This window comes from Euprymna scolopes, chromosome 14, assembly GCF_053919585.1.
Source record: "Euprymna scolopes isolate OS-2025 chromosome 14, ASM5391958v1, whole genome shotgun sequence".
Lineage (NCBI taxonomy): Eukaryota > Metazoa > Mollusca > Cephalopoda > Sepiida > Sepiolidae > Euprymna > Euprymna scolopes.
In genome coordinates this window covers 150,849,119-150,866,380 of record NC_136495.1, presented here as the reverse complement: position 1 = coordinate 150,866,380, position 17,262 = coordinate 150,849,119, and the positions used below count along the sequence as shown (strand labels likewise).

Here is a 17,262-nt window from a genome sequence, read left to right as displayed (position 1 = left end):
GTGGAAGTTAGATGATGAAGAGGAAGTACCTGTTCAAAATTTTACCATATAGATTCCTCTTTTGATACTTACGATATTAATTGAGATTTATTCAGAAACAAATATTATTATAATTGCGTTATTAAACTTGTTTTCAGTGTTGTATATGCATCATTAACTACATAAATCGATCATGGTTGGTGAATGGGGCGACATGATATACATTGTTCTGCTTCAATCACTAATGAAACCTGTGCAGATGATTGCACCATTCTGTGAGCGTACATCCGAGATGGACCACATAAGCACTATTGTAATAGCAATATTGAAATAGTACCGCTCCATCAGTTGGCAGTTTCTTTTTCTTTTTTTTTTTTTTTTCTTTCTTCAGTCTGTGTGATATAAAGCTGTTACTACAAAGTTAATGAGCGGAAACATTCACAGTGTTAAAATAAAAATCGCTTAAATGACCTAATTTTATCATTTTTTTATAAGGAATTTCAAAATTTAAAATACAAAGTGTCTCAAAAATGTAAAAATGTACTCACACTTCGAATGGTGATAAAACATTTATTTATGAACACAGAGGAAAATAGAATAGCTTCGAGTACGGAAGACAAATGTCCAAATTGATGACCATTATTGTCTAGACAGCAATTAAAGGGTGAGTACATTTTTTGAGACACCCTGTGTATTTTAATGGAATGTGCTCTGATTAACTCGTTGCATGTGTGCCCCCTCGGCATACATATTCCCAGCAAACTTGCTTAGCAGCAAAATCACACCCTTTCACTGTTGAGGTCCCCAAATAGCAGAAGGCTTTCTACTCTAATAGCTTCTTCCCTCGAACAGCTAGACTTTGGAATTCCTTTTCTGCTACCTGCTTGCCTGACTGTGCTGATATGCAAAAGTTTAAATGTAATGTAAACCAACATCTTGTTAATCTTTCCTAGGCATGGTCCCAAATAGCAGCCCCTTATGCTCAAGTGGCGATATGCCTTGTTAGGAGTGAATATGAATTAAAAAAGTTTTTTTTACTGTACACGTTTTAATTAAAAAAGTAAAAACGACATCTATACACTTTAACTAAATTCATAGTTGATTCAACAAATATTTGCAAGCAACCTTTCTGTGATATTTTTGCCGGCTGTATGTGATATCTTTATTTATTTCATGTATATTTTTTGTATGTATAATTTATCTTATTTCCTTTCTTTTTTTTTTTTTTTTTTTTTTTTCGTTTTTGTATCTGGTTAAACGTTTCAAAAATGACCTCCAACTTCTCCCGTCTGTTGCAATTTCGCTTGTGTCACCTGTTATGAGCAGGTCATAATCAGTTGATCCTCTTTTATGTTTTGTCTGGTCTACTGCATCAACGTTGATGGAGGTGCATTTTGGATGGCGACGTTGCCGTATCAGATGAGGCATAGTGTAATAAAATAAATGTGCTGATAACAGATTAGTACAGATATATTAAGCTAATCGTTTGATGCAAATTAGGTAGGCAAACATACAAACGAATAGGTTCTGGAGAAGATTCGGCCATGACGAAGACTGCTGGACAACGTCAATGATAGGAAATTGCAATTTTTGGGACATGTGACCAGAACAGATGGCCTAACAAAAGATCTGCTCTTATGTCCAACCCCTGGCAAAAGAGAATGTAGAAAACTAAAAACAAGAATATCAGACAATGTGAAAGACATCACAGACATTAGCATGGCTGCGTTGCTCAGAATGACGCGGAACCGTACTCAATGGTGATGATTTGTGCCTTGGTTGGTCAGTAATGACCATTCCGTCAAAGAGAGAGAAAGAGACCATAAACACCCGTTCAGTAAGGTGTCTTACTAGATTATTATTTGAATACTGTAGCCAAGATCACTCTGCTACTTCAAATGAATATATCCCTTTTGCAGGTTATATCACTCCCGAACTTTCTTCACAGCATAAAAAAGTAGTCTTAGTGTCTCCTATTTTTCAAGATAATGTGAAGCCTTGTTAAACTTCTGGCAGCAACTGAATTTAACTTAAATCTTTAAATTTTCCCCCAAAAAATTCTAGCTGGAGAATTACCTCTACACTTATCTTCAAAGATATTGATTAGTGCCAAAGAATATGCAACAATTGCAATAGTAACCATTTCCCAAATTTAAATTTGAAAAAGACAAATGTCTGCTGGGTAAGATATCTCTTATGTAAGTTTAATCATTAATTTAATTTTTTGATTATTATATCTGATTATGACAAATTCGTCTTGAAGCTCATATTGATCGTCAGGTATTGATGTAAACTTATATTTATTTCTGTTGTGAAGTTGGAAAATATATTTTATCAATATCTGAAATCGATACAGCTGTCAATCATTTCAAGATTGATTTTAATCTCCTTTGAGAATTGATGTCGTTGTATCGCATTTTTGTGAAGGAGACTTCAAACACAATTGCCCTCATTTTCCCTTTCCATTATTCATTGTGCTTTACCATTGAAGAAAAAAAAACACGTCAATATCAGTGTAATCTGATGCTGAAGGAATTGATGCTGCGAACAAAACAATGAAATCATGACTTCATCGAACACACATTTTCATTAGTCCTGTACATTTTAATAACATTTCTTTTCATACATTCAGATGTCTTATTACAGTTTTTATTTTCTTGTTTTTACAAATTGGAGATGGATTTCTCACATGAAAACTGGGTAAAATTTTGCATAATATCCGTTAAAGGTGAAACTAATAATTCTTTATTTAAAGCTAAGTACATTTTAACTGCATAATTATCATTTTATTATATATATATATATATAACTACTTACATAAAATTAATATACGAAAGTATAGATTTATGCATAAACTTTAAGTATTTACTTCAAAAGTGCTCAATATGTAGGTAGAGCTAGTTAGTAAGTCATAAAATGTATATGGCGATTAAGCTATACTGAATATTCCACGTTTCATCCACTCAAGCCTGAAACGCGGAATATTCAGTGTAGCTTAATCGCCATATACATTTTATAACTTACTATATATATATATATATAATAGAGAGAGAGAAAATTAAAGCTGTAAGTTGAACTTTACGATCAAATTTTATTGTTCGACTGAATACTCCAAAAAAAAACAATTTATAAAGTCCTTATTCCGCGGAGTTTCAAAGAATGCTATTCTTGCTATTCTTCTTATCAGAGGACTGAAAGAAATCAGTAAATTATATATATATATATATATATATGTATGACTACTTCATCTAATCACATAAATTAATATATAAAGATATAATTTTCAGTATTTGCTTCAACAGTATTCAGCAGAGCTAGGTAATAAGTTATGAAAATATATAAAAATATACATGGCAATTAAGCTACACAGAATATTCACGTTTCATTCTTGTGAGAATTCCTATAAGCTTGATGAATTCTTACAAGAATGAAATGCGAAATATTCTGTGTAGCTTAATTGCCATATATATTTTCATAACTTCTATATACATATATATATATGGAAAAATTGAAAAATCAAAAAACAATAAAGAATAAAATCACATCAAAAACAATCAATAAGTTTATCGTCTACTTTTTGCCCACATATTACAAAGCCCTTCTCTCCTCCACTCTCCTATCAAACCTTTTTTTCTTTTTCCTCACCATGATTCATCTTTGGTATACAAGATATCACGAATACCATATTTGTTCACATTGCCAAAGTTTTTGTTAAAAGAAACAAAATATCAAAATATGGCGGTTTTGTTCATATTTTGTTTACTTTTTCTTTTCTCATATATTCTGCTGGTATTTAAAATATATATATATATATATATATATATATATATATATATATATATATATATATATATATATATATATTACAATAGAAAAATGCAAGCATGGAAAGTGATATAGTTAAGCTTAAACATGGAAAAGTAAAGGACTAGTTGTTAAAACTGGAAAAGAAAAGGACAAAATATTCTAGTAAAAAATGTAATAAATTTATAACTTAAAATATTGCAGCATTAAGAATTGATTATATAATGTTAAATTGAATTATTTTTAAATAATTCTTAATGCTGTAATATTTTAAGTTATAAATTTATTATATTTTTTACTAGAATATCTTGTCCTTTTCTTTTCCTGTTTTAACAACTAGTCCTTTACTTTTCCATGTTTAAGCTCATTTTTCTATTGTAATCCATGATTTTTCCATTGTAATCCATGATTTTTCCAGGCTTCCAGTAAATTCACTTGTTCTTTGCTTAATTTCAGTCTTATTTTTTGCCCCCATAAACATAACATACACATATGTAATAACAATGTATGGCACTCGTCTGCTTTCAATAAAATCACCCCAATTATCTCCCTTTAATTCTTTCATTCTGTCTGTTTCACTTGTTACTTCTCTTTTCGCGAGAGCGGTGAATTGGTAGCAACAGTAGTCACTAAAGCGACGTGGTTGCTATAAAAAATGTCACTCACCTCCTTACGTTTTTTTTTACAATTTTGAACACCAGTAAATTCATTATAACTTTTGTTTTACTAAATGAAAATCGAAAAACATTTTTCACAATATAGCTGAAAAGGGGATGTATAAACTGTAATAATTGTTTGAAATTTGGTCGAAAAATGAGTGAGCGGTGAAGCTTTAAAGCAGTTCTAAATGACTAAAACTGCCACTTAGCCATATATTCAAACACTACCGTGTTTGAATTATATATATATATATATATATATATATATATATATATATATATACACAGGGTGACCAAAAAAAACGGGCCCCAACCCTAATTAGGCCCCGTTTCTTAGTGCTTTGTCCGATTGGAATGAAACTTTAGTCATAACTAGTTTATTATATTCCAAACATCACATCAAAACACTAGGATCTTTGGCCTTTTTTTCTCCGTTCTACAGCATATGTTCTAGATGGCCTCCATTTAGCTCCGTGCATTTCTTGAGGCGCAGCACAAAGTTGTCCATGACGTTCTTACAAACCGGATTGGTAATGGCTCTCATCTCCTCCCTGATGGCTTCTTTGAGTTACGTGATAGTTCTGGGTTTCCCTGTCTAGACTCTATCCTTAAGATAGCCCCAAAGAAAAAAGTCTGGGGGGCTTAGGTCCGGGCTATGGGGTTCCCACTCAAAATCAGTCTTGAGACTGATCACTCAGCTTCTAAAGTTCTCTTTCAGTCAATCTCGGGACAGGTTTGAGGTGTGAGAACTTGCTCCGTCCTGCTAGAACCAGAACTTACTCATGAGCAACGGGTAGATTGTCTGGAGCTCACTCTTGAAGGTTTTGAGGGCCTCCACATACCGCTCCTTGGTGACTGTCACTGCTGCGCCAGATTCTTTGATGAAGAATGGTCTGATGATGCCTCTGGCTGAGATTACAGCCCACACTGTGCACTTCGGAGAGTGCAGGGGCTTGGTGGCTACTTCATTGGGTCTGGAGGACCCCCAGAAGACATTTGTCTTGGAGTTCGCCTTTCCATCAAGATGGAAGTAGGCTTCATCTGAGGTTCAAAGGAGGTTAAGAAAACTTGGTGTCTCCTCGATCTTCTCGGGCATCTTGACTGCCATAGCCCTCCTCTCGTTCTTGTCTGAGGCTGTAAGGGTCTGCAGCGTCTGTATTCTGTATGGGTTAGCCCTGATATCGTTCACCAGCACTCTCCTGCAAGTCTCACGGGACATACTAAGGGACTGACTTCGCTTACACACAGAGCGTTTCGGACTCTGCTGGAGAGACTCTCTCACTCTTTCGACCAGCTCGGCTGTTCACTTCTTGGGATTTCTCTCTGGCAGCGTTGAGGTTCTCCACGGTCCCATACTTCTTGAAGTGGTCCACCCAGTTCTGAATTCTGATTTTGGATGGAGCCTTTTCACATTTGAACTGACGCATAAAACTGTCCTGGGTTTTCTTAAACGAGCCTGTTTTCTAGTAAAATTTAACACAGTGTATTCTTTGTCCTAGCTCCCACTGGGGTCTTGGTGTACTCACTGTCGTTGATTCTGCCATGTCCTGTAAAATAAGGGCAATCAATGAATAAATAATGAAGATATCACATAAAGTGTACACGGGTCCGTTTTTTTTGGGGGGGGGGTCATCCTGTGTGTGTGTGTATGTGTGTATATATATATAAAGAGTATTTCATGGTAAACAACTGATGATCCTTTAAAAAATAAATTATTACTGGTACTATAATGAATTCGAGAGAGCAAGTTGATGCAGTGATTGCAGGTGATTGAATGACTTACTGACTAAATAGTTTTCTAACGAATGATAAAAAAATATCTTTTTTTGTATAGTTTTAAAGATTAAAAACTTCCAAGACTATATATATATATTTCGAGGTACAAAATTTATAAATAGTTTAAATAAAAAAAAGCGAAATTTTACTCTTGACAGCTCTTTCGACCAACATTTTGTCAAGAGAATAAAAAGAAAAAGTTTTTTCTATAAAAAGCTTGAATTCACTTCCTGATGTTTAAGTTTCACTATGAAAGTTGAGAAAGATACTTGCCTCCTGTTTTTGGATGTTTTTATTGAAAGATTTAAGGAAGTGTTTCTAACTAAACTAATATTTCTTGCGAACCTACATCTGAATGTCTTTATCTGAATTGAAGATCGTTTTATGCCAAAAACTAGAAGCTACGGTTTAATTGATACCTTAGTGCACCGAATCTTTATTGTTCTCTCAACAGACTTCATGTGAAATTGGACAAAATAAAGTAAGCCTTATCAGTAACAGCTATCTGGGTGAGTTAATTTCAAACTGCATCAAGAAAAATTTACAGAATCCAGGTCTCCCAGACGTTTTGGTTCCTCAAGATGTCCAGTATAGTTTCAACTACTTTGTTTAGGTGATATCAGTGTGGAATTAGGCAAACAAATCACCAAAATTATGAAAGTCATTCAATATATAAACGGATTTTTTTGGTATAAGAACTGTTAATTAGTATTGGGATGATTTTTTTTTTGATTTTTTTTTTTTATAACATTTTCACCCCAAACAAGGTACATTGCCACTTTGTTGTAGGGGGCTACTATCAGGGACATAAGCATCAGAGGTACTGTGTAGGAAGTTGGGCAGCAAGATATTGGTTCACGTTGCACTTGAACTTCTGCATGTCAGTACAGTTGGGGAAGCAGGGACCTGGAAGGGAATTCCAAAGTCTAGCTGTTCTGGGAAAGAAACTACTGGAGTAGAAGGCTCTCTTACATCTAGGGATCTCTACTTGACAACAATACTCCATACATGAGCGAATAGTGGCCTTATAGATGTATAAGATACTTTCGGGTGTTAGTATCTTTTTAGCACGGTAGAGAGAACCTACCTTCTTCGCAGTGGTCCTGGCGATACTCTCAATGTAATTGTTTCAACTCATGTTTCCTGTGAGCGTTAGGCCGAGGGGTTTAAAGGATGTACTTTCAGATAAAGAGTCATTAGCCATTGCTATTGGTGGTAGAGAAGATTTCTTGTAATTATTGAAGGAAACGAATTTAGTCTTGGCAGCATTGAATGTGACCATCTATTTATGTCCCTTTCCACTACAGATTGGAGGTCATCTTCTAGTGTTTCTGCCATTTCTTTAGATATGATAATTAATTGGAATTAGAAAAATTGGAACTTTTGTGGGTATTGGAATCGGTATCAGAATTTGAAAAAAATGCACCTATTTTCCAATGCCAAAACGTTTTTTTTTGTTTTTTTTTGCTTAAAACAAAATCTTCCACTACTGGTAATAATGATAAAATAATCAATATTTATTGATTTTGAACTACCAATGAAAGCAAACTCTATAGATCACACCCACAATTGTGTTTTTATTTTTGAGAAAATATGTGCACATTTAACATGTGTTTTTATGGTAATCGGGGGAAAAAATTTAAAGGTTTATAAAGAATTGGAATCGTGAATTTAGTTTGGAATCTGTAATTGTATCGGAATCAGGAGACAATAATGGAATCGTCCCATTACTACTTCTAATACATATAGAAACTTACTTATTTTTACTTTTTCAGCGATGTCAGACACATTTTCCCATCTGTGTATAAGCTGGGGTATTGCCTTAGCGTAAAATAATCATTAGATTCATGTCTCAGCCAATTGCTCACAAGACTTTTGACTTCATCGTCACTTTCAAATTTTGTGCCTCTCATGAACGCTTTCAAGGGACCAAACAGGTGAAAGTCCAAAGGGGTAAGGTCTTTAGGCTGTAAGGGGGATGCCGGCACAGTTCCCAGCCCAGCTTGTTGATGGTCTGCACCGTTTGGACTGCTGTGTGAGACCTTGCAATATGATGACACTTGCGTTTGTTCTTTATGTCTTTCTTGAACTACCTCAGCAGTTCGCAGTAGTTAGCATTTCTTTCTCAAAAGATGAAATAGTAATTAGACCTTACATATCTCCAAAAACCGTGAGCATCACTTTTTTGATTTGAACTTATTCTACACTAGAAAGCTTACATGCTTCCATTCCATGGACTGCCATTCGGACTCAGCTTTAAAGTACCAAACTCATGTCGCATCACATGTTATCATCTTCTTCAGAAACTCATCACCATCCTTCTCATGGTGGGAGACCCTCCTTTCATTTGTGCTCTGCAGTAAGCATTTTTTGGCACCCATCGGCAGTTGACCTTCAAGTAGCCATGGTCATCGTGGACAATTTTGTGTACTGTTCCTACAAATAACTTCAAAATCCTTGCAGTACCATCCACTGTTTTTATGTCAGAGTGAATAAGATCATTGACTGATTCGATCACCTCAGAAGACTTCACTTCTCTAGACCTCCTAGACCTGTTTTCATCCTCAACACCCCTCCGTCCTTCTTTAAACAATTTAGCTCATGTGTAGACATTTTTTTTGGTTGAAACATGTGACACCATACACAGTTGACATTTTTCTACAAAATTCAACTGGCTTGTACCCTTCAGTAGCCAAAAACTTGATAACTGACCGCTGATCAATCCTGGAGCATGCCTTTTAGTTGGTAATCTTTTTGAATCGCCAAAACTCTTTACATTTTTTCTTGAATCTGTAAAAGAAATTAAATCCATATGAAAAAGAAGTAAAACAAAAAATTAAGAAAAAAATAAACTTAAATTTGTATTAGAAAAGTCACCTTATTTATTAAATAATCCTTGTATAATTGGTTGTTTTTTTTGTTTTTTGGGTTTTTTTTTTCTGTTGCCTTACATTTGGTTTTTGGTACAAGATCTGCTCTTCGATATTTCTCTAAAGATAGTCTCCCTTTTATTAAAAACAGTAATATATATATATGAATTTAAGTACCGGTGCAATGCTGATTATATTGGATGAACCAAATTACATTTGGAGACCCGAATAAACCAGCATAGTCCATTTAAAATTAGACAGAATCGACCTGGTTCCTTCTGCCATCCCTATTCTTCAGCTTGGAAATCTTCTATTTATGAACATTTAAGTGACAATGCTTAGTCTGCCAATGAGTATAAAATAAAGTTTTCTAAGGTTTTACATTTGAAAATCTTGGAATTCATCGCTATTGTTTTGCATAAGTGTTTTCTTTATAAACTTTGGACTTCTGAGATTTATAATTCTCTTTCAGGAAACGTTAGTTGGTTATTTATTTATTTATTTATTTATTTTTATTCATTTATTTATTTATTTATTTATTTTTTATTTATTTATTTATTGCCTTTAAAACTAATCTGCATTCTAAGCGTTTGTAATCAGTTTATTAAATTATTTATTTTAAAAGCATGTATTTCTCAATCTCATCAGCATTTAAGTTCTCATTTTTACTCTCTATCGTTAATTATAGATTTTGTATACCAACGATTTCTCTTGGCGAGATGTTAGTCGAAAAAGCTTTCAAGAGTAAGATTCTGCCTTTTTTATACTTAAAACAATGATAAATTATGCATTAAAATTTATGTTTAGAAATAAAAAGAATCAGATAATAACCCTGAAATATGAAAATATATAATTGCACAGTTAACACATTTATTCCAAATATTTGTGGATTTATATGGATTGGTATATTTCATTTTTCTTTCTTTTTATAGTTTACTAGCATGGGTGCCCGGCGTTGCCCGGGTGTTTTGAGGTGTATGCTGAGCAAAACAAAAAAAAAAAAACGGTCAAGTTTTTTAACTTTGACTCCTATTATAACCCCTTAAAATTTTTTGTTTAGGGCTCAAATCAAGTTATTAAGTTAGATCCATGTCCAAGGAATCTATATCTAAAATTTTCCGTGTTTAGACCCAAAATTGTAGGAGGAGTTTTGTAGAGTTCTTAAAGGTCAAATCGTTGAACTTTGACCCCTTAATCGCCAAATTTCTGTCCGAAAACCAATCACATCGATTTTCCCAAATCTCAGTACTTTTATATATATATAGATTGATTCTCTCATTTCTGCCCAACTATCGTCTCTGCTCGTACAAAAACAAAATGTATCAAATATTCTGGTCAAATCAACAATATTTCGTACTGCAATCATTTTTGAAAGACGAATCTCATATGAAAAGAAATTGACCTTAAATCTTATGAAATCGTTTTAAAAATAACGTTAAAAACAGCAGCATTTTATTTCGTATTATATGAATTATTACGATGACAATTCTCATCTTGGTTGTTATTTTCACAATACAACTGATAACCAATTATTTATACTCATCTAACAAATGGCGTTTTATTTTCTTCCAAGAAATTCCTGCCTCTTTGACACTCGTCAAAATTTCATCAAATTAATAATAAATAGTTGGGGAGATTCGTTAACCCTTTACCGCCAAATTGTATTTCCAAGTCGCCTTTCAAAAGAACAATATTTTTTACTCTTATGGCTTGTCAACCCAGCTGGTCTTCAAAGTACATGTCTATTCATGGTTCAACAAGTGAATGAGAGGTTTGTTTATATTCGTGCGTCAGTTGCACGCTAACTTCCGTCACGAGTGGGTTTCATGGTTAAAAAATGTATTTATTGCATAAAAAAATTGTGGTGGTAAAGGTTTAAATTAATAATAATATATTTTTTTTGATGTTGATAAATGCTATTAGCCAACTATTTATCCGAAAATATTAATAAAAGAACGTGGCATTGAAACAAGAGAAAGGCATTCTATTTTTTTTTTTTTTTTTTCTGAATAAGATTATATACCCAAACCATAAAAAGATATTTCAGCCATTTTGGAATTCAATAGTACTTTCTGAGATGCACAACTTTTGCAAAATCAAGAAAAATTTAAAGAGTTTTGGCGATTTAAAAAGATGGCTGATCAAAAGGCGCGCTTAAGGATTGAACAGCGGTTGGTTATCAAGTTTTTGGTGGCTGAATGGGGCAAACCAGTTGAAATTCAAAGCAAAAATTAAACTCTAAAATTAAAATAACAATTGTTCCCATGCTTTGTCAACAAAAGTTTAAAACACTGTTTATTATTTAAATTTTAAAATAACCGAAAATTGCATTTTTAATCCGCCCTACCAAAAAAAGACTACCCATGATTCAAGTTAAAAATTTTCTAATATCCTAAAAAAGAAGAAAAAAAACAGAGCATGGCGATTCTTGTTAAACTATGTAAGAAAACGATAGATAAAAAAATGACTCAAATCAAACCGTTCTATTGTCATTTTAGCTATTTAGTACATGTTTTCAAGACTAAAATGTAGTTTGTATTATTTTTATTATTTATATTATTTTTATCATTTTTTTTATGTTATTTTCATAACGTTTCAGCCCATTTAACCTTCGATCTTCTTTGAACTTGGGAATCTGTACAAATTTTGAACTGAACACTTTATTTGATCCATGAGGGTAGATTGTTATCGTTCCCTCAGCCAACACCGAGTAGAGTTGTTAAGTAGTTTTTATTATAGTCTTATTATGTTAATACCCAACACTCAAATTTACTCATGTGGATTAAATAAGGAGTTCGAAGTTTCATAAGGATTCCCAAGTTTGACAAGATGGATGCACCTACGGAAGGTCAAAAGTTACATTGGTAGAAACGTTGTGCGAAATAACATCCAAGATGAAAACAGTAGTCCGAATTATCCAAATAATCCCAATTATCAATCGTCATCTCCAAAAATTCCGTGAAATGTAGTAAATTTGTTGCTATTTTCTGCTGCAGACTGACTACAGGACCTCTATGGAAGAGTCATTGTGGGTGCAGCCATATTTTCCATATATCATTGCAGCATGCGTTGCCACCTTCGTTATTATTTTAGTTGCCATCATGGTGAGTAAGATCTTATTTTACTTTGAAAAAGAAGCGTTTTTTTCTTCTGTTGAAGGATAAATGATTGCAATCTCTAATGAAAAAAAAAATATGACGTTTGTATTTGCGTGGGTTGTGATTTTCTTGTAGATATTTTTACAAAAAATGATTCTTTATACAGATTTTAATAACTAAATACAATTCGGTTTTAATATGTATTGTTATATATGTATTTAATATGTATTGCTATATGAATAAACGTTAAAAAGAATATGGAATTAGATATGCATTAGCATTTGCTGTATAAAAGGTATGCGTAACTGTATTTCTGCATAGTGATTATACGCATTTCTGCATAGTGAATATACGCATTTCTGCATAGTGAATATACGCATTTCTGCATAGTGAATATACGCATTTCTGCATAATGAATATACGCATTTCTGCATAGTGAATATACGCATTTCTGCATAGTGAATATACGCATTTCTGCATAATGAATATACGCATTTCTGCATAGTGATTATACGCATTTCTGCATAGTGAATATACGCATTTCTGTACATTTATGCGTAGTGAATATGTGTATAATTATGCATTTCTGTGTATCGAATATGTGTGTAAATATAATTCTGTGTAGTGAATATATGTGTAAATATAATTCTGAGTATTAAATTTATGTGTAACAGCGATTTTCTTTGTCGTGAATACATGCGTAACTTCAATTCTGTGTAGTGATTATATGTGTATAACTTCGCATTTCTGTAATATATGCATAATTGCATTTTTGCATATATGCATAACTGTATTTTTGCGTTGTGAATATTTGTGTTTAACTTTGCTTTGCTGCTAAGATCAACGTGTTACTCTGCAGTCCTCTGTCTAGGATCCAAAGTATAGTATAGGTGAACTATTTAAACCACACAATGAATAGAAATGTATACATTGCAGTTTTGATGAATGGTATGGATTATCTGAAAATATAGGGTGATTGAACCTATTCAGCATTGAATCATACTTCCAGATCACACTATAAAGAAAAATTGGTAGAATCGAGATGTCTTCATGATACCAAGGTCATAAGGAATCTAAGTATTTGTCCTTGGCCATCTGACAATATAAATATCTGATTTCTGAAGTACATCAGGCTGAGTATATATTGATACCATGCTAAATATTAAAGATATATCCATATATTGTATGTAAATATTGAAGAAAGTTACTTTAACTAGTTAATAGTGACTTTCCATGTGTAAAAAATGTGCAAACCAACACAGTTATATAGTTTTGCACATCATACAGATACATATTTTGTGTGTGTATTTGCTGTTTCTGTTTGTGTGTGGAAATATAGATGACAGATGTAACTCTCAAGGAGATGCTGAGAGGAAATCGGTACTTGATGATGATGATGATGATGAAGAATTTCAATAATTTGATATTGTCTACATAAATGTTTTTTTTTTGTTTTGATTTCAGCTGGCTTTATATCTTACACACAGAATCTGCATGGCGATCAAAGTTTTGCATGGAATGCTGTTATTTTTTATTTTTTTTTATTTTTAACAAGCTTTAAATTCATTTGGTTGCACATGCAGTTCATGTTAAAGAATATATAATTTAGTACTTTATATATATATATATATATATATATATATATATATATATATATATATATATATATACTAAAAAGAGTAATAATTGTGAATCATAAATTCGTTTCAAAAGGAAAAACAAACAAAATCAACTTGAGTGTACGATCGTTTCGGAAATGATGTTCATTTTATTCAAATTGGCAATAACTACTGAAAATAATTGACAAAAGGTTTCATCTTGGAATATAATCTCCTCATCAGCAAAAATAGAGAGGGAGAAGTTTGAGGCACCAAAATAAAACTAGCATTTTTGTCATAAGTAAGACGTATATTTCTTATTGAGCTCCATTACAAAATTTGTTTTTAAGTTCAGTCAGTATATCTTTGGGCATGCTGCTGTATCTTGTCTCCGAATTGTTGAAATATATATATATATATATATATATATATATAAAAGTGAGAATGTGTGTGAGGACATTTCTCAACCTATATACTCAACGAATTTTTGATTCACAGACTTGAAATTTGGTATATAGAATATTCAGACATGTGGAAAACTTTTTGATTGGTTTTCATACGGAAAAAAGGCTGCTAAGAGGTAAAAATTGAAAAATTGGTACGTGGAAGGCCACCGGATTTTTATCTGTTTGTCAACTGTTTCACGAATGCGCAATCATGAAATATGACAGCTTCCTTGTGTTAAGTATAAGTTGGTTTGAAAACAGTTTTTAAAGATCATGTCAAGCTAGTCTAATGGTTATCATACTTGACTCACTGTCTTTAGGTTTTGATCTCATCTCGAGTATTTTTTTTTACTTACAAGAAATGAAATGTTTAGAAAAAACATATTTGCATGCACATGTCTCAGTTTCTTTTTACTTCATTTTTTTAAAGAATTTAACGTTACGTTTAATACCTACGGTATTTCTGTTTATAATAAATAAGAAATTTGCATTAATTAAAATATAATATTTCTGCATATTTTACGACCGGGCAATGCCGGGCGGCCTGCTAGCTGAGTTATATTTAGGACTATGACAACAGAATATTCTTATCATTATTTTGATTCTCGAGTATATATCCGACACAGATACAGTTAATATACCGAGAACTACATCACTTTATATAAAAGCATACAAGATATCAACAGATACACACTCGAGAGTCAAAATAATGAAAAGAATATGCTGTTGTCCTAGCCCTAGTTATAAAACACATATTTAGTCAAAGAGAGAAAGATTAAGAATGCTTATGTATTTGTAGTTATATATGCAAGTATATCTCAATGCGCATGAATGTGAATCAATTTAAAAAAGTACTCCTGGTATTTTTTTTTTTTAATTTATTCTTTCTAAAACAAACATACATTCATTCAACTGAACACATAGTTAATATTAAAGGTTATATAAGCGTCTCATTTTCCAATAGAGATATAATATATACATTTTTAGTCAAAGATAGAAGAGGCGAGAGAAAATAATGTTTATATATACAGGGTGCCACCCCCCCCCCCAAAAAAAAAACGGGTCCTAATTCTAATTAGGCCCCGTTTCTTAGTGTTTTATCCGAATGAAATGAAACTTTGGTTATAACTAGTTTATTATATTCAAAACATCACATCAAAACACTAGGGTCTTTGGCCTTTTTTTCTCCGTTGACTGTAAAATGCTCAGAAAAACAATTGAATGTCCTCTGTTTTTTGGGTCACCCTGTATACACACACACACACACACATATATATATATATATATATATATATATATATATATATATATATATTTTTTTTTTTTTTTCAGTTATATATGCATGTATATATAAACACGTTAAATACGTTTCTGAAATTTTTTAGATGAGGATTGATAATTTGTATTATCAGAATTCTTTGGACTATTGTTCTGATCTTGAGTGTGATTTTTCACAATATTTAGGTCAATGTAACCTCCGACCTTCTTCAGGTGTACCTTGTCAAACTCGGGAATCTTTCTGTTGAACATGGGAATCTGCATTGAATTTCAAACTTCAAACAGAACTTTTTATTTAATCCATCAAGAGGGGCTTAGCATACTCTAGTTCTGTCAGACATGACTGGGTTGAAATCCTAAGTAATTCGCAGTTGTATTGAGTGTCGCTCGCACTGAGGATTGAACTTTCAACCTCTTATCCACTACGCTACAGATCTTTAGAGTTCGACAATGTACACCCGAAAAGGTCAGAGGTTACATCGACCGAAACGTTGTGAAAATAGCACTCAAGATGAGAATTGTAGTTTGAATAATCCAAATAATATGAACGCATGAAGTACTTCTGAGTGTGAATGATTCTTATGTATTGTTAACATATTGTTATGTATTGTTAACATATTGTTATGTATTGTTAACATGTTTGAATGAAAAATTGACATCTTCATCTTGTATCCAATCTTTACTCGGCCATTTTCAATGCCATAACAGAGTAATGATCAAACGACTGGATAATTTCAGGTTGGATCAAAAGCAGCCAATTAACTCTGATAGCTTGTTAGCAAGGTTGAATATACAAAAGCTTGATGCTACATTGGTTTGGCCACGTTGAGAGAGGCGGTTCATTGATGTAACAAATGCAGATATCTTGAGATGGAAGACTGGGAGAACGTGAGATGATCCAAGAAAACTTGGCCACAAGCCATCAATAAAGATCTTCAACAGTGAAATTTAAACAGAATCGATCCTCAAGACCACTAGGCTCGAAGACCATGATAGCAGATTGTCAGAAAACGTTGTAAGCCCGCCCAAAAGGAAATATCATAAAAACAATAAAGCAGAGATGATGACGACAAAAACATGGACTCGCACATGAATTCATAGAAAATGTTTTGGTCCATGAAAAGTTCAGGTCCAACTGCAAATCCTTACTGCAAAAGAATTTCTATATACATGTATACTAAAACTGAGACAGCTAGCCTTATAACTCTTTACTTCTCTAATTTTTAAAATAAAACCATAATATTTATTCATATATGCATTACAGAAGATCAGAAAAACATTAGTACCTTTGGTTTCAAATCCAGACAAAAGTGACCAATATCAGGTCATCAATGTTCAACGATCTCCAGCCTCTCTTTATATTTGGGACACATATATAAACAGTGGCTGAAGAGAGTCTGAAAGAGGGACCATATATTGATCCCCTCCCCCTTTGTTTGGATTTGAAACCGATGGTGCCAATATTTTTCTGATCTTCTGTAATGCACACACACACACACACACACACACACACACACGCACACACACACACACACGTGTGTGTGTGTGTTTCTGAACTTTTTGTAGAAGATTGATAATTTGTATTATTTGATTATTCGAACTATTGTTCTCATCTTGAGTGTTATTCTAACAACATTTCGGTTGATGTCGCCTTCGACCTTCTTCAGGTGTATTTAGCCAAACTTGGGAACCTTTCTGTTGAATTCAAGAATTTGCATTGTCACAACATTTGGGAAATTCTTTAGCCTATCGAA

At 32.9% G+C, this 17,262-nt stretch overlaps 1 protein-coding gene across 7 annotated transcripts in view; it reads left to right on the top strand.

Annotated features, from left to right (window-relative positions):
* The window catches only part of LOC145293292 (tyrosine-protein phosphatase non-receptor type 5-like), a 360,679-nt gene that overhangs the window by 207,992 nt on the left and 135,425 nt on the right, over positions 1-17,262 (top strand). For 5 of the 7 annotated variants that reach the window (XM_080139899.1, XM_080139900.1, XM_080139901.1 and 2 more), the window contains exon 4: positions 12,085-12,192. The exons of the other annotated variants lie outside the window; for them this stretch is intronic. In XM_080139899.1, coding sequence (XP_079996025.1) covers positions 12,085-12,192 — 108 coding nt within the window. The remainder of the gene's footprint in view (positions 1-12,084; positions 12,193-17,262) is intronic. 7 annotated transcript variants of the gene reach the window in all.